This window comes from Apis laboriosa, unplaced genomic scaffold, assembly GCF_014066325.1.
Source record: "Apis laboriosa isolate Shangri-la unplaced genomic scaffold, ASM1406632v1 scaffold13_cov153, whole genome shotgun sequence".
Classification (NCBI taxonomy): domain Eukaryota; kingdom Metazoa; phylum Arthropoda; class Insecta; order Hymenoptera; family Apidae; genus Apis; species Apis laboriosa.
In genome coordinates, this window is record NW_025221370.1 from 5,377,744 (window position 1) to 5,392,660 (window position 14,917).

Below are 14,917 nucleotides of genomic sequence, written 5' to 3' on the forward strand. Positions count from 1 at the left end.
TCTCATTGGTCTCGTCTTTTCATCGTCTTCTGTTTATTTTTTTCACTCCTTTTATCCGCATCCTTCGATGAACGACAAGCTAGTATTCCCGCTCGATGGAGAATTCGCATTCTTCAACCAGGGAATTCGAGATTCGATGATCGCTTCGAGGAAATCGCCATAGAATTTCTTAAGATTCGCGGAATATCGAGAGGAGAGGGTTTATTGCCCATTTTTGCCTTTGTTAATCGCATCCGTGCCCTCCCCCTTTGCATTCTTTCGATTCTGTTCACCGTACATGGTTTATTTTGCGATCCTCGTCAAAACGATATTAACTGTAATTGTTTTCTTTTTACCAGTCATTAATTGTTGTATTCCCTTTTTCTTATCCACTTAGAAAAAAATAATAGAATTATCGACTTACGATATATTTCTTATTCTAATAAAAATTAATGTTTTCCTTAAAATCATTCTCTTTATTTACTTACTCAAAAATAACAAAAACCTCTGAAAAGCCTGGCAATTTTCTAACATTCCAATTAAAATCCCATCTCTCATTTTATCATCTCATCAAAGATCGAAACTTAAATCTTTCATTTGCAACGATATTTGAAAATGGAAAATTCAACATCGTCGAATATAATTCATCGCGACACATCGACTCGAAAATCAAACCTGGTCGAGATTACATAAAAGTATTCTGGAAGTAATCGTGACGAGGTAATGTCGGCGCGTCGCAACACCAGACGAACTAAACTCACAACACAGGTTGCCGGCTGTTTCTACTTCCAAATACGGACGAGGTGCGAGAGACTGGCTACGCAACTCCTTCGATGAAAGTATTTTTATTTTTGTCGTGAGCTACGCCGAAGAAACCCGTCTCACCACGCCGATCACATCGTGGATCGAGAGGAGTCGTAACAAACCGGAGAGAATCCTATCGCTTGAAAGATATCTTAAGCCATCAGATTCTCGCCGATTAATTGTGGCCAGTGTTCCATCGCTTTTCTTCTTTTTTATCTTCTCTCTTTTCTTCTTCTTTTTTTCCCTCCTCCAGCCACCGAATTGGCGCCGTTGATAAGAAATATGAAGAAATCGAGGTCGTCGCAGCGTTTTATTACGCGTGCACGTCCGATTTCTTTCGGCAACTTGGTTGTTTACCTAACGTGGAAAAATTGAAACGACCTCGAGCCTCGAAACAGGATAGAAATCGAGTGGAATATCTAGGTCGGGTCGATAATTCAACCGTCGTAAAACTGGATTTATCGCGTTTCTACGGCGAAACTTTGTTTTGTATCGTTTCCTGTATTTCTGAAAATCATCGATTAATATTGTTACGGGCATCGATAGTCCACTGCAATGTCGTAACTATTCGACAGTGCAGAATTCCAGAGGCCTGTTTGTTGTGCAACGGAAAGAAGATCGCGTATCCGGGGATACCGATAAACAGGAAGAGCTGCCAATTGTGCATTAGAGACGTGATCGATCGCTAAAGACTGTTAAATACTATTTTTATCGTTACAGGATATTCAGACGAAGCTGTGCAAAATTTTTATATATAGCTTGATTATTAAATTTTTTAAACGAATGATATTAGAATCGAATACGATTATTAAAATTCTACAACAAGTTGTTCACAAGTTTTAAATTTAAAACTTAGAAAAAATTATTAGCTATTAAAGACTAATTGTATTGTTCAAGCTTATATATCTAAAGAATGTCAATCTTTTAGATATTGCAAAGAAAAAAAAAGATGGAAGAATAGATTTATAGAAATGTTTAAAGAAAACATTTAAACATTTTATTAAGAATGAAATTACTTACGTTTAAGTGATTCTTTCTGGACGTAACAGAAGAGTCTTGGGACGAGCCTCTCGAATAATGCCTGGAGAACACTTCAGCGAGCCTAGATCTTCCCGAGGTGGTTGCATTGACTTTGGATTTGTTTGGCGGCGATTCCTCGGCTGTTTTGGCCAGATTCGGATTACTGCTTTTGCGCTCCGGGAAAACTAAATGCTCGATGTTTGGCGTGTATCCAGGATCACTTCTCACGATATCCTGAAGGGTAATGCGGCTACCGGTACTCGAACCGCCATTGCTGGAACAGATCGATTTCTTTTTATTAAATTAAAATTCATCGCCATATTCGTATTAATTACGTATATTTTAATTGAAATGTGCTTATTTAACTTTATAACACCTCATTCTCGAAAAATTTAAAAGGATTTTATTCTGATAAAATTTTATTCCACATTTTTTGCTTATTTTCACGTATAAAGTAACCATCTACCGATATTTTATTCGTACCTAATCAGGAATCGGTCAATTCTATTTGGATTTTTTTCACGTGAATGTACGATTGTTTGTGTATAACGTCTAATTCATGAATAGGGGATTGAATCGGTGTTCTGTCACTGTCGATGGCGCGAATATGCCGATCAATTACCGATCTGATAATATGCTGTCAACTCGATAACGATTTTAAGTCGATAACGATTTCCCTCGACTCGATACCATCGTATTTGACGGTGCTCTCGATTGTTTGCAAGTCAAAATCCTCGACTCGACTCCGCGACGAGAATCAACAACAGTGGAATACGATTAATATTTATAGAGGATACGCGATCTCCATCGTTCTTCATGAGGATGTCTCCAGGGGTGTCGAGATTCTTCTCGCGTGAAAGGAATTTCGTCAAGGGACATTGGGGAAAGGGTGGTGAGCGTGGAACAGTGAAAGAGCAGAAGCGTGATGGTGGGAACAAAAGGGAGGGTGAGACAAAGAATGGGCCAGAAGGCGGATCAGTGAAATGCACGGTGAATGCAATGTCGCGCACGTCGACACGCGTAATGCCGGCTTAAAAGGGTTAATTATGCAAGCCCGCTGAAAGCCACGGATAGTTTACTGTCCCCTGATATTTTTGTCCGAGATTTCCTCCTCTTCTACTCATAATACGTTAAAAACGATTTAAAAAAAAGGAAAAGGAGAGAGGAAAAGTAAGAAAGAATCGTAATAAAAATGTCGACGGCAGACCAGCTCCGGGGATCTATTGTAGTCGAGGCTGTAATGAAGACGAATATATAAACGAGACGAGGGAAAAAAATTCGATACACAGAAATCGTTTCTAAGATCGTTACTCTATTATACGTTCTTTTCTCGTGCTTCTTCTTCATCTTTGATTTCAAAAATTTTAAAAGATGTTAAAAAAGATATCTTTAGGATGAATAAATAATTGTCTACTAAAATACTTACTACCTAATATTTCCCTTGAATTGATTTCACTTGTGTAAATAATGCACTATTTTCTCGCAAGTATTGATAATTGTTCAAAGCTTTGTCTCTTGATTTTTGTACGAAAGCAGACGTTATAATAACTTTAACAAGTTACGTGCCATTACGATCGAGATATTTCATCAAACTGACCTGGGTCCGAAACCGTACGACTGCCTCTGGCCTCGTCTTTTCCCGCTGCCACGGCCAGGCTTGATGTTTGTCACCTCCGCTAATTGCAGCAAGCGGTTGCGATGCTGCCGCAACAGCGGGTCTTCCCTGCGATTCATTTTAACCGGTGCAAGTGGAATCCTGTCGTTCCAGCATCCTGTAATCGCAAAAAACAAAGGTCGTTTAAATATTCTCTTCGAATAGAAAAAAATCCGCGCGAATGGTGCACAATTATCGTGATTGTCGCCACAACATTTATTGAACTCGTTGAAGATTCGTTGAAACATGGGAAAAAGTAAAACAGGAAAATGGATGGATTAATCTGCGTTAATATTATGAAAATGATGATAAATCTCTCGTTGTCAAATGTGCAGAATTTTTTTGCCTCTCTCCCTCCCACGTCAATATCGAATTTACGTAGCTTTCTTTTTACGACTTTGACGCCACCAAATTTAATTTTTATCAGTTTTATTTCTCTTGGACGAATTAATTTGTTTCGAAGGAAATAACTTTTTTTTTTTACGATTCTAGCGTTATCGTTGTTCCTCTCCACTTTCGTGTTACCAAGTTGTGATGACCACGGTCTCGAAATTATATATGACAGTTTTCTGTACTAAAAAGTTTACCATTGCGCGGATGGGACATGTGCATTCGATCGTTAAAATTTAACGATACTTGTTCTAGAAATTCTAACAAGGAAATGTAATCGAAATAATTCGATTGGGATCTCAATAGACATCTTCGTGGGGACGATAATCGATCTCGTGTTAAACGTTAGGCAATATGTTTCAATAGAAACTATTCTTAAAACTTTAAAGGCAAAAGGATGGTAATTGTCGGCTCGTGGATTCTTCTCTCGGGGCTCGTGTCGGATCAGGAAAAAAATTTACTACTGACACTGTGCCCGCCATGCTTTCAGTCCTCTTTGAAATAGAACTGGTGGGGGGGGAGGAAGGGAAATCTTGGCAAATAGGACCGAAAATGTCGTTCCCTTTTTTTTTTTTTTTTTTTTTTCTTTCTGTTTCACTGTTAAAAACTTGCGGCATTGTGTCAGCACTGTATCGTCTCTATAAACGTTCCTTTTTGTTCTTTCAATTGAAACGATTTTCCATTGAACACAAAGAACTATGAAACGTTTTTTCTATTTCCATTCGAAAGTATCATTGAACGTTCTATTCGATAAAACTATCGACCGGTTTATTAGTTTATCGCGCCGTTAAAAGTTATTTCGAGTTCTTTCAATCAAAAAGAACGCTAAAAATAATGTTTAATTATCCGTATACGATTAATTAAATAAAACTTCTTACACTCTCGTAATTCATAAATACGTCTACATCGTTGGAAGCCAATAAAGTCCAATATTTGATATTTAGCAATAACGAACTCTATTTTAAGTTGGAGCATCGATAAAAATTTTCCGAAGCGTAACCAATTTATGTGTTGATGAGAACGTATAAAGTTTTAAATGAACATTAACGTGGTCCATGCGTAAATGTGATGGAAATGCGTCGTATATTGTGAAAAAAATTATTATTCATCTATCGAAGATAATTACACTTGGGTACCATTATATTTAATTCTAATGGAATTCCGCGAGAGAATCACGAAAATATATAATAAAATAAACATTTTTATTTAGAAGGAATGGAACACAAGAGTAAAAAAGCATTCAATGAAATTAAAATTTATTACCTTCAAGTTTCAAGTTTAATCAATATCTAACTTTTAAACATATAGTACACAAAAATTGAATATTTAACCTTTTACGATCTCTATAAATAAATGTTGCAGTCGGTTTATTCCTTCATCACTGAACATTGTCAAAGACATACGATGTTATTTAACGAAAAAAATATAAAATGTAACGCAGAATTTATACACGTGAAAAAATTCTGTAAAATATACCCTGTACTATCGAGCAAATGTTTCACGAGAAACAATTTTGTATTTAATATCTACACTTTATCAATTTATATTTATATTTATATTTAGAATCAAAAGAAAACTTTGATTTATTTTTTTCTAATGAGAAATGTTTTTTTATAAATTGAAAATTTCGATGAAAAATTCCAGAATATTCCAATAATTCCATTTTCGAAAAGATAACTCCAAAAATTCTGTTTTCTCTATTTTTCTATTTTCAACATTGACATACCACTTATAAGATATAACAAAAATTATATGGATAAATAAATCAACCCCTTGGAATATTTTATATTTGCATTATAATATATATGTCATCACCAAAGAAGAATATCTTTGATGATAACGTTATTTATATATATATACATATACCTACTTTAAATAAATTTTAAGGATAATAGCTCGATTAAAATGCATAGTTATATAGAAGCAACATTGTTGTCTATATTGAATATTAATTGCGTTTCAGAAATTTTCTTACGAAAATGAATATTTTCATATTTTATGACCCGTTGTTCAAACAATACGAAAATAATTTCAACTAAAAATAAATAATTAACGATAAAATATTAAAACATTTCAATAATTTCACTGTAAAAAGGTTTTTCAATTTCTGCAACAGAAGAATATTGCACGTGACAGAATTTTACGAATAAATGAACATGGAAATAAATTGTGCGGAGATTTTTGCGCGTTTCTCAGTTGTAATTCGAAAACGTGTTCGCGCGTGGCTAAAGTCACTCCATAAATTGTAAATTGTGATCGGAATTTACGAGTGGGACGCACTGCGGTTTTTCGAAACGAGAATTATCCGATCGAAACAGATGCTTCGAGTCGACTGATCAAGATTTATGGTTACGTGTCCAAGAACGAAATAACGGTGAAGCAGAGCGATTTGCAATAGTTTCCATTTATCGATCTCTCTTGACCTTTCATAAATATATAAGTTCAAGAATTGTATACAAGATTTAGAAGAAATATTTCTAAACATTTGTCAAAAATAATATATTCATTGAATGATTTTATTCGAATTTATATTTTTAAATTCATTTAATTATCTTTTTATTTTACGAGCATACGTTGCACGGGGATAAAGAAATAAAATTATAGGAATTTTTGATCGAATGTTGGCAGTGACACATGACACGTCGGGCATTTAATTAAACTTTTAAAAATACGTAGCAATTAGAATGAAGTATGCAAATGCACAATTCAATGAAATTCGTCGAGTGTGAAATACCATTAATGTTGGGTTAGACGGAGTTGAAATTAATTTTATTTACGGGAAAATCTAGCTAATGACTGTCATTTCATTGATTTATGAACAATTCGGTGTGTTACGATTTTATCATCATACTAGTGGAATTACAAAGCTATATAATAAAACTCGTTGAAATGCTCTTTACGAAATTATTAATTATATTCAATAGTCATTGTAAATTAAAATTGTACCACAACTATTATATAGAATAAAATTGTTACTTTATTAAAATATTATTAATTTGTTTGCTACACACACGTTCCTCTTTTCCAATATTCTCGTTTCCACTGTTCAATTTTATATTCTCACATTTCACTTAACATATTTACCATACTTAAACACACCTTGCAAACCGAGACATTATGCTAAAGCCAGTGATAACAAAAACGACAGAATGATAGAAAATTTATAAATTATAACAATAAAATGGAATATTCGCGGTAAAATTAAAATGCGTTTGTTTTCGCCAGGTATCGATCGAAACCTCCAGGAACCGTTTAATCGTCTCCTTCTTTTCATCTCTCGCCATCCAAGGGCTAAGGGTTATTATTCTAACGAGCAATTCGCTCGCTTTAAATATTTCCCCTACGGATGATTCGCAAAGAACGTGGTCCCCGCAAGTACACGAAGTGGTGCTTTCCAAAGCGTTGAGCGGAGTATCCACGCCTATTCACAGTTAACGTAAGCGCCAATGTTGCATATAAATGTGTGCAATATTCCACGCGAGCACACAATGTCGGTATTATCCGGTTGGCTCTCGTGTTCGTTGCCAGATAAATACAATGGGAACGGGGCGTTAAGTCAACACGGCGTGGTTATCTGGACTCTTGGAAGAGGAGAAAATGCTCGTGAAGGAACGGTATACGTTCGAAAGCTCTTAAAGCTCGGGTCATCGTTGAATTACGCCTGGATTTTCGAGGATCGCGCTATTGTGCTCGCCACTCCATGATAATTTTCCCCGCATCCTTTTTACACGATTTCACCGTTCAACCGTCCTTCGATTGTCCCTCCATAGCAATGGATGCTTCTCTTCGTTACGTAATTGCGTAATTACTAATTGCGTAACGATGAAAAATGACAATCTTGCGTAATTATGGTAGATAGGACAAAAGTATCGTGTCCAAATATAATAAAGTTCGTATACGTAATATATATATATGCTAAAGTGTCGTCACGGGATTTTAACAATTCGAGTCATTGCCAAGACTTGTAATTTCATTGTGAATAATTCAGTTATTTCAAGATGAAATAGTTGCTCAGACGATTGGGACAGATGTACGTTCAACAAGATACGGATAATATTAATGATCGATTCTTGGTAATCCTTCTCATACAGTTTCATAGATTAATTAATCACGTAACTCGACAAATCCTTTATGCGAGATCATGCTGATAGAGGTTCAAAGTTGGCTGAAATTTCGCCGTGGAATTTCCCAGATGATTTCCCCATGGAATGGACGGCAAACCATAAAACTTTCGGTATCGGGCATATTATTGGACGGTTCGTAGACGATATCGACCAGCATTTTTCAATCAAGTTCTCTCCGACAATCGTATATTGGCTATTTCGATCGTTGTCTTCGCCTACGATAACCTGTCTAGCCTGCGAAATTATACATTTAGCGTGTGGTACAAGTGGTTGGTAGACGACCCTTATCACCGCGCTACGAGTGCCGTATATTGTCCAAATTCTCAAGAGAGGAATATTCAAATTTTGTATCGTTGATAGGATCGATAAATATCATAAACGTGACGCGCGTATGTAATATCTTCTTTGGAAAATAAGTTCAATAAATATTTTTCCCCTTGTTAATCAAGCTATTACGAATACTTGAGAAATTAATTAAGAAATTTTGAAATTGAATTTCGAGATCACCCGCAATTGATCTGACAGGGGAAAATAATTCGATATTTTATTCAATCCTGAGAGATATCGTGGCAGAATGTTCGTCGACGTGGGATTCCACGTGATGTTATATCAAACACAGGGATGGCACAGGTCTTTCCATCGTGCGTTCAGTCTCACCGCTGAGGATGGGGTGCATGCATAATTCGCGTTTTCGAGTGGTAGAGGGAAAGAGGAGGAGGAGAAAGAAGCGAAAGCACTTCGACCACGGAAAAAACCACAGGAGTAGATTTTCAATTATCCTGGAAAAGGTACTTGAAAGCATTCGAGTCGAGAATTCCGCTTACAAGACCAAGTTTAGAACGTTCGCGAATCCCTTCCTTTTCTACGTATCTTGTAAAAATCGCAAAAAAAAAGAAAAGAAAAAAAAAGAAAAAAGAAAAAACTATCGCGATAACCTAAAACCGTCCATCCTTCACGAATCGATCGAGGTATCCTCGTTAAGGGAAATGAAGTTGCATTTCGTCCGACTGTGAAATGTCGTTAGTTCAATTCTATCCCTCTTTTTACCTCGCTAACATATTTGAACAAGCATCATCGAGTTGTAAAAAGAAAAAAAAAAATTTCCCTTCTTATCTATGTCATTCAATAAATGAAAAAATCTACTAACAATACTTCTATTTGCAAACTGTATTATAAATTACATCTCAACGATGCAAATTCAGTTCTTTAATTTGCATAATATCGTGGAAATGAAATTTTAGCGAGATACAACTAAACGAGGTAATTTTATGCAATCATTCACTAAATATACATTGATTGAACATTATCTTTTTATTTTATTTTAATCTTTTCTTCTTTAATTCTGATTCCTTCCATTTATCGTTATCGCGATTCTTTCTTATTTCCTTATTGATACATTCCACTTTTAATATAAATACATTATTGAGATTGATAAAATAAGATCGCACGCATAAAAAAATCCATCGACCCTGCAACTATTAAAATCGTATCGATCATTTGAAAACGACGATAAATTCGCGTATAAAGAAAACCGATGGAATGCAATAATTTAAGAAAGCTCGAATAAATCATCAAGTATGGATTAGCACGTTTCACCAGAGATAGGTTTGACCGACGAGAACAGCGAATCGCTATCCAGACGTATCGGTCGATGCGAAAGCCATTTGCAAGCAAGTACCAACTGTCTACTCAACTGAAATAGAGATGGACAGGTTCGAAATGGACGGCTCGTATGCATGCAGTTGTTTCAATCGGTGATATCTATCGTGAACTTTGTACACGTCGATTTAGCTCCCTTGGTGTCTTCGACGACACCTGCGGGAAATTGATACCCCCAACCGGAGACTTTAAAGGAAACTTACGCAGTCTTATAAGAAGATGTACGGTTAAGAGGTGGGTAGTAGTAACTAACCGACTTCCCCTGTTCCAAACTAGTTAATAACTATCGTGAAATTATTCTATTAGATAAACATTACGGAAGTTTCACCCCAAAGTTTCGTTTATTTCATTAAGAGATTGAGTAAATTAGTCATTCTTTGCAATATATTGGATCATATAGGCAATTTAAAAGAAATAATTTTACGAAGAAAAATAATTATGATTAAGACGATTCTTTAAATTTCTAAATTAAAAATTTCCTCAATGTTAGTTTTTGTAGTTTGCTATTTAAAAAATTTTGCAAAACGATAAGTGGTAAATGATTTGGTATCGATTTAGAAGAATATAGTAATATATATATGTATCGTGTTTATTTAATTTTTCAATGTAATTGACGATTTATAATTTTATTTTAAATACATATAATATATGATCCTTTATAATTAAATTTGTAAGACGATATTTCTTATATAGACGATGATTTAATATAATATTTGTAATATTGTTTTCTTTAATATAGTCTCTTTTTAATACATTTAGTTTATCGATTACCTTTTAAATAAAATGTTTTTGATCGAATCAATTTATCACTTAATAAATTTTATAAATACATTGCAGATAATTATTAACTTGCCCTCGTACATATTTTAATGCGTTCAACAATTTTCGAATATTATAAATTTATGTTGGAATTTTATCGCGAATCGCACCTGTGCGATACAATATGGGACGATTTATTATCGTTTTAATTTAAATATCGTGCAGATACAAACGTTTGTTTCTTTCCTTTCGAGACACTTTTTAAACATTCGTTAAATGATAGATACATTATAAAAAAGAAAAAAAAGACTTATGCGATTGAATCACAAACAGAATATGTATTCGAAGCGGAGAAGATGCTTTTAAATTTTGCAATAACTCCCTTGCCGCACGACTTCAAACGAGATAGAACAGAACTTTGTAATATCATCGAATTGTTGATAGAACTGGAGGAGAACTGCAACTACCATATCGTCGACCGAATGCACGCTGGCCAAATAAATTTGCTCAGAAACTTTCGCTGTTCGCGCATCTCTATTACAGTCGAACAATTCGTTGCATTCCTGCCATTGCATTTCTCGGATAGCGCTTTAACTTGCAAAATCTTATCAGGATACATCCATATTTGCACTCGAATCATTATTCTCGAAAATAAATCGAGATCGACGAAAGGATAACCGGAAGAAATAAACAAGAGGAAAGGATAGAGTGTGCGTAATTTCGAATTTGTAAAGATTTTATCGCAAAATAAGAGAAGGATGATAAATTATTGACTGAATAAAACACGATTTTACTTCGAGTAATAACAGAGAAAAAAAGAAGAAGAGAATGGAAATAAATATTCTAAATGAATTATAGTATAATATTTCATGCGGATTAAAAAAGATTTTATCAGAAAACGAAGAGAAGAAAAGAGAAGAAAATTTAAAAATAAAATGTTGATCGAAACGATTTGTATACCTGAGGTAATATCGAATTAAAAAAGAAAGGAACCAAAAGTTCTGAACGAAGTATAAAAGAGAAAATGAAAAATTGTTATCAGAAAATAAAGAAAAGAGTAGAAAATTCATAAACTCTTGATTGAATGAAAAACGATTTGTATGGAATAATATTGGATTAAAAAGAAAAAAGAAGAAAATGGAAACGAAAGTTCGAAACGAAGTGTAGCATTTCATACAGGATAGGAAACAAAGTAACGAAGAAAAAAAATCTGCCTGAAAAATAATCAAACTTATAAATCAACGAAACGAATTGGGGATATAAAATTTATAAACAAATGACTTGATCAAGGAAAATTAAATCGAGCAGTAGACAGATTATCTATATCTAATGCTTCTTACAGTTTTTCTTTACTGGTTCGTGACCAGCAACAGTGCTTTTTATCCGTGAAAATAGTGTCGCGCCATATCCGATATAAGATCCCATCGCCACTGTTGAGATATCGTAAATCAATTTTCCTCGTCGCGTCGTACATTTTTTTCTCCACGACCCTTCGCGATCCTGTCAACAAGTTTCAGCTTCGTTAAAGTGGGAATTGGCAGTTCGTTTAACGTTTCTATAAAAGAAATTAAACGCGAAGACATAATTATATATAACGTGACTTCTCTGTTATTCTGTCTTCCATCTCCGAATCTGACGAGACATTATAATCATTTTTTTACAAATTCGTTGAAGACTTTTCCAACAGTCATCGATCTTTTTTAGAAATCTTTGATATTTCCATAAAAATATTTTTGTTAAACTTCATTCTCTTATTACATTATAATTATTACAATACATGCGATTACAAAACAATGTATCGTTATACATATTATGATAATATATCAATATACTTGTTATTTGTTTGTATGATTAATTATATTATGAAATACATATTTATAATGCAATATGTTATAAATATATTATAATGCAATATGCGACGATACGATGATCAATTTTGATGAAAAATAATCTGATAAACGTCAGGGTATGGGTAAGTTTAGCCAACTTTGAAATCACGCTCGAATCCTTTTGAGAATTAATACGTAAATTCCTCTTAATATTCCAGTTAAAAGCGAACTTTGCCTGACGCTGCGTATGATTGTTTATTAAGTACCGCTATTATATCCAGCACAAAGAGTAAAACCGGTGAGAGAGGATAACGAGTACCGAAATTATTACAAGTAATCGAAGGAGAAAATTGTTCCAGCCTTAATATGTCATGCGTGTAATTAAATGAACGTCGAGCCTTGTGACAAGTTCAAAATGAGAAAGCTCAGAAGCAGTAATATGTTGTTCGCAACTCAAACATACGTTAATATGTACGCAACATTAAAGTGTACCCGTAAATTAAAGCAAGATACCAAAAAAAGGATGCATATAAACATTGATTCTTTTTTAATCTTAACTTTTCCGGACAAAATATGGTAAATAAGTCAACCTTTGGTTGTTTTGCGAATGACCTGCCATTATTTCATACTTATGCGAAAATAATAATACCCGTGTCACGTTAGAAGTGATATAACTCCGATATTAGAAAACTTTCCACGTCACGTTGAGAGATGACATACGTCTGTTAGGAATTAATGCGAAATAAAATTCCACGGTTGGAAAATGGATAAATTTTTGGATATTTAGAAATATGTACAATTGCAAAATTCCAATAATTTCGCGTGATCTGTTACAATTTTCGTAAAATTGACATCACATCGAATCGTGAGACTCGAAACGACTCAAGTATCGAATGCAATTTTTATTATAAGTACCGCGCGACCTCGTTACCTGTCGGAGGATTTAATGGGAGCGCGAAATAAATGTGAAATTACGAAATTAACGGCGAAGAAACGGCGGTAGTCTGTTAAAATGCATTACGAGTGCACAAAGAGTGCAAGATTTTACGCAATTATAGGAAAACGCGAATGTGATTTAATGTTTCCAAAGAACGTTCGTTTCCGAACGAAGTTTCGAGCGCAAAAAAAAAAAAAAAAAAAGAAAAAAAAAAGGGAACAACACGAAACGTTAATATTAAAATGGATTTGAAACATCGAGTTCCACGTAGACCGTTCGGGGGAAAAAACTGGATCGAGGAAAGATCGTGGACAAAAGTGGAATATATTCAATTCATTTTAAACGAGCGAGGCTGAGAGAGAAGGGAAGTTTCACAATTCTAGTTCTACGATATACACGTATAATTTTATACGGAAACATGCATCGCAAGTATGACGATTTCATGATGCGAGCTTTGTCTCGCAAGTTTGCACTGTTCGCGGTAACCTGAGAGTTGCGGCAATGAAGATTACCCGGTATAATTGAAATTGGTTATGTCTGGACTTGTAAGGAATACTTGTTAAAGGTGGGATTCATCTATTCAAACGTTTACGGGAATAATGGTAGAATAGTAACCGAAACTGTTAACGTTTAACATTCGTAGTATTATTCATAGAATTATTCGTATCTCGATTATTGAATTAGGATCGTTTAAAATTTGTTACAATAAAATGTTCGAGTAATATAAATTAACATTACAACATTTGATGATTTATTTCTATCCGTTAAGTGTGTTATTTATAAATCCATTGATCGAATTTGATTTATTGAATCGGAATGATAATATTCTAATATGATTATTATAAATCACGATGAAATTTCAAATTCAAATTTAAAAAAAAAAAAAAAAAAAGAATCGAAAAGATAATCAGAGAATACACTGAAATCGATTGGAATATCGTGCTATTATAAACGATGGATATTTTCGTCAGAAAATTTCATCAGAAAATTGCCGATTTTCATTCATCTCCTTTGATGAAATGCATTTTGACCCTCAATAAATCTCAACAAAACGCTATCAAAAAAGAGATAATTTACGATAGTTGAATCGTAAAATATTTCAGATATTCGTTTTTGAAAAGCGCAATCTCTGACAGAGCAAATTGATTGAATTTTCTCAATTTTCTCGTTGAAGAAAAGTAAAGAAAAATAAAGAAGCATAATTAATTTGATACGCTATTTAAAGATAACGTATTAATTTTTTAATCTTTTCTTTGATTCTTTCTTTCTTTTTTCTTTTTTAATTGTATCGCAACGAAATACATCCACTATAGAAAAAAGTATTTCCTTCCCCGTAACATTGTAAACTCGCTCCACAATAATGATGACTTTAGAATTTTTCAAAGAAGACGAGAACGACGAGGGGGATGGTAACCCATGGAATTGAAAGAGGGGCTTAAAAACCGGTTTTCTATTCGGTCGTGGAAACCATCGTCCGACGACGATAATTTTATTTTCCCAACGTCGTTGACGTCTTCCCATTCATTTTCGCGGCAAGTGGGAAGGAATTGACGTGCAAAACGGAAAGCTATGGTATGCCTCTACGAATGCAACTTTGAATATGAGTTGGAAACAATTGGCTCCTTTAATGAGATTGGCCGTAGATGTGTACGTGTACACACGTGAACCAGATACGTTTGTGCACACGCGATTCTTGCCAATAGTCGAGGGAAACGTTATTAACCTGATTGGCGGCGCAAAAATACCCTTGCAGCTCCCCGTT

The 14,917-nt window shown here is 34.4% G+C and overlaps 1 protein-coding gene across 3 annotated transcripts in view; it reads right to left on the reverse strand.

Moving 5' to 3' along the window:
* LOC122721058 overlaps window positions 1-14,917 on the reverse strand; it is a 125,501-nt gene that overhangs the window by 95,973 nt on the left and 14,611 nt on the right. For all 3 annotated transcript variants that reach the window (XM_043948278.1, XM_043948276.1, XM_043948277.1), the window contains exons 2-3: window positions 3,401-3,575; window positions 1,804-2,077 (exon numbers count right to left, since the gene is read on the reverse strand). In XM_043948278.1, coding sequence (XP_043804213.1) covers window positions 1,804-2,077; window positions 3,401-3,575 — 449 coding nt within the window. The remainder of the gene's footprint in view (window positions 1-1,803; window positions 2,078-3,400; window positions 3,576-14,917) is intronic.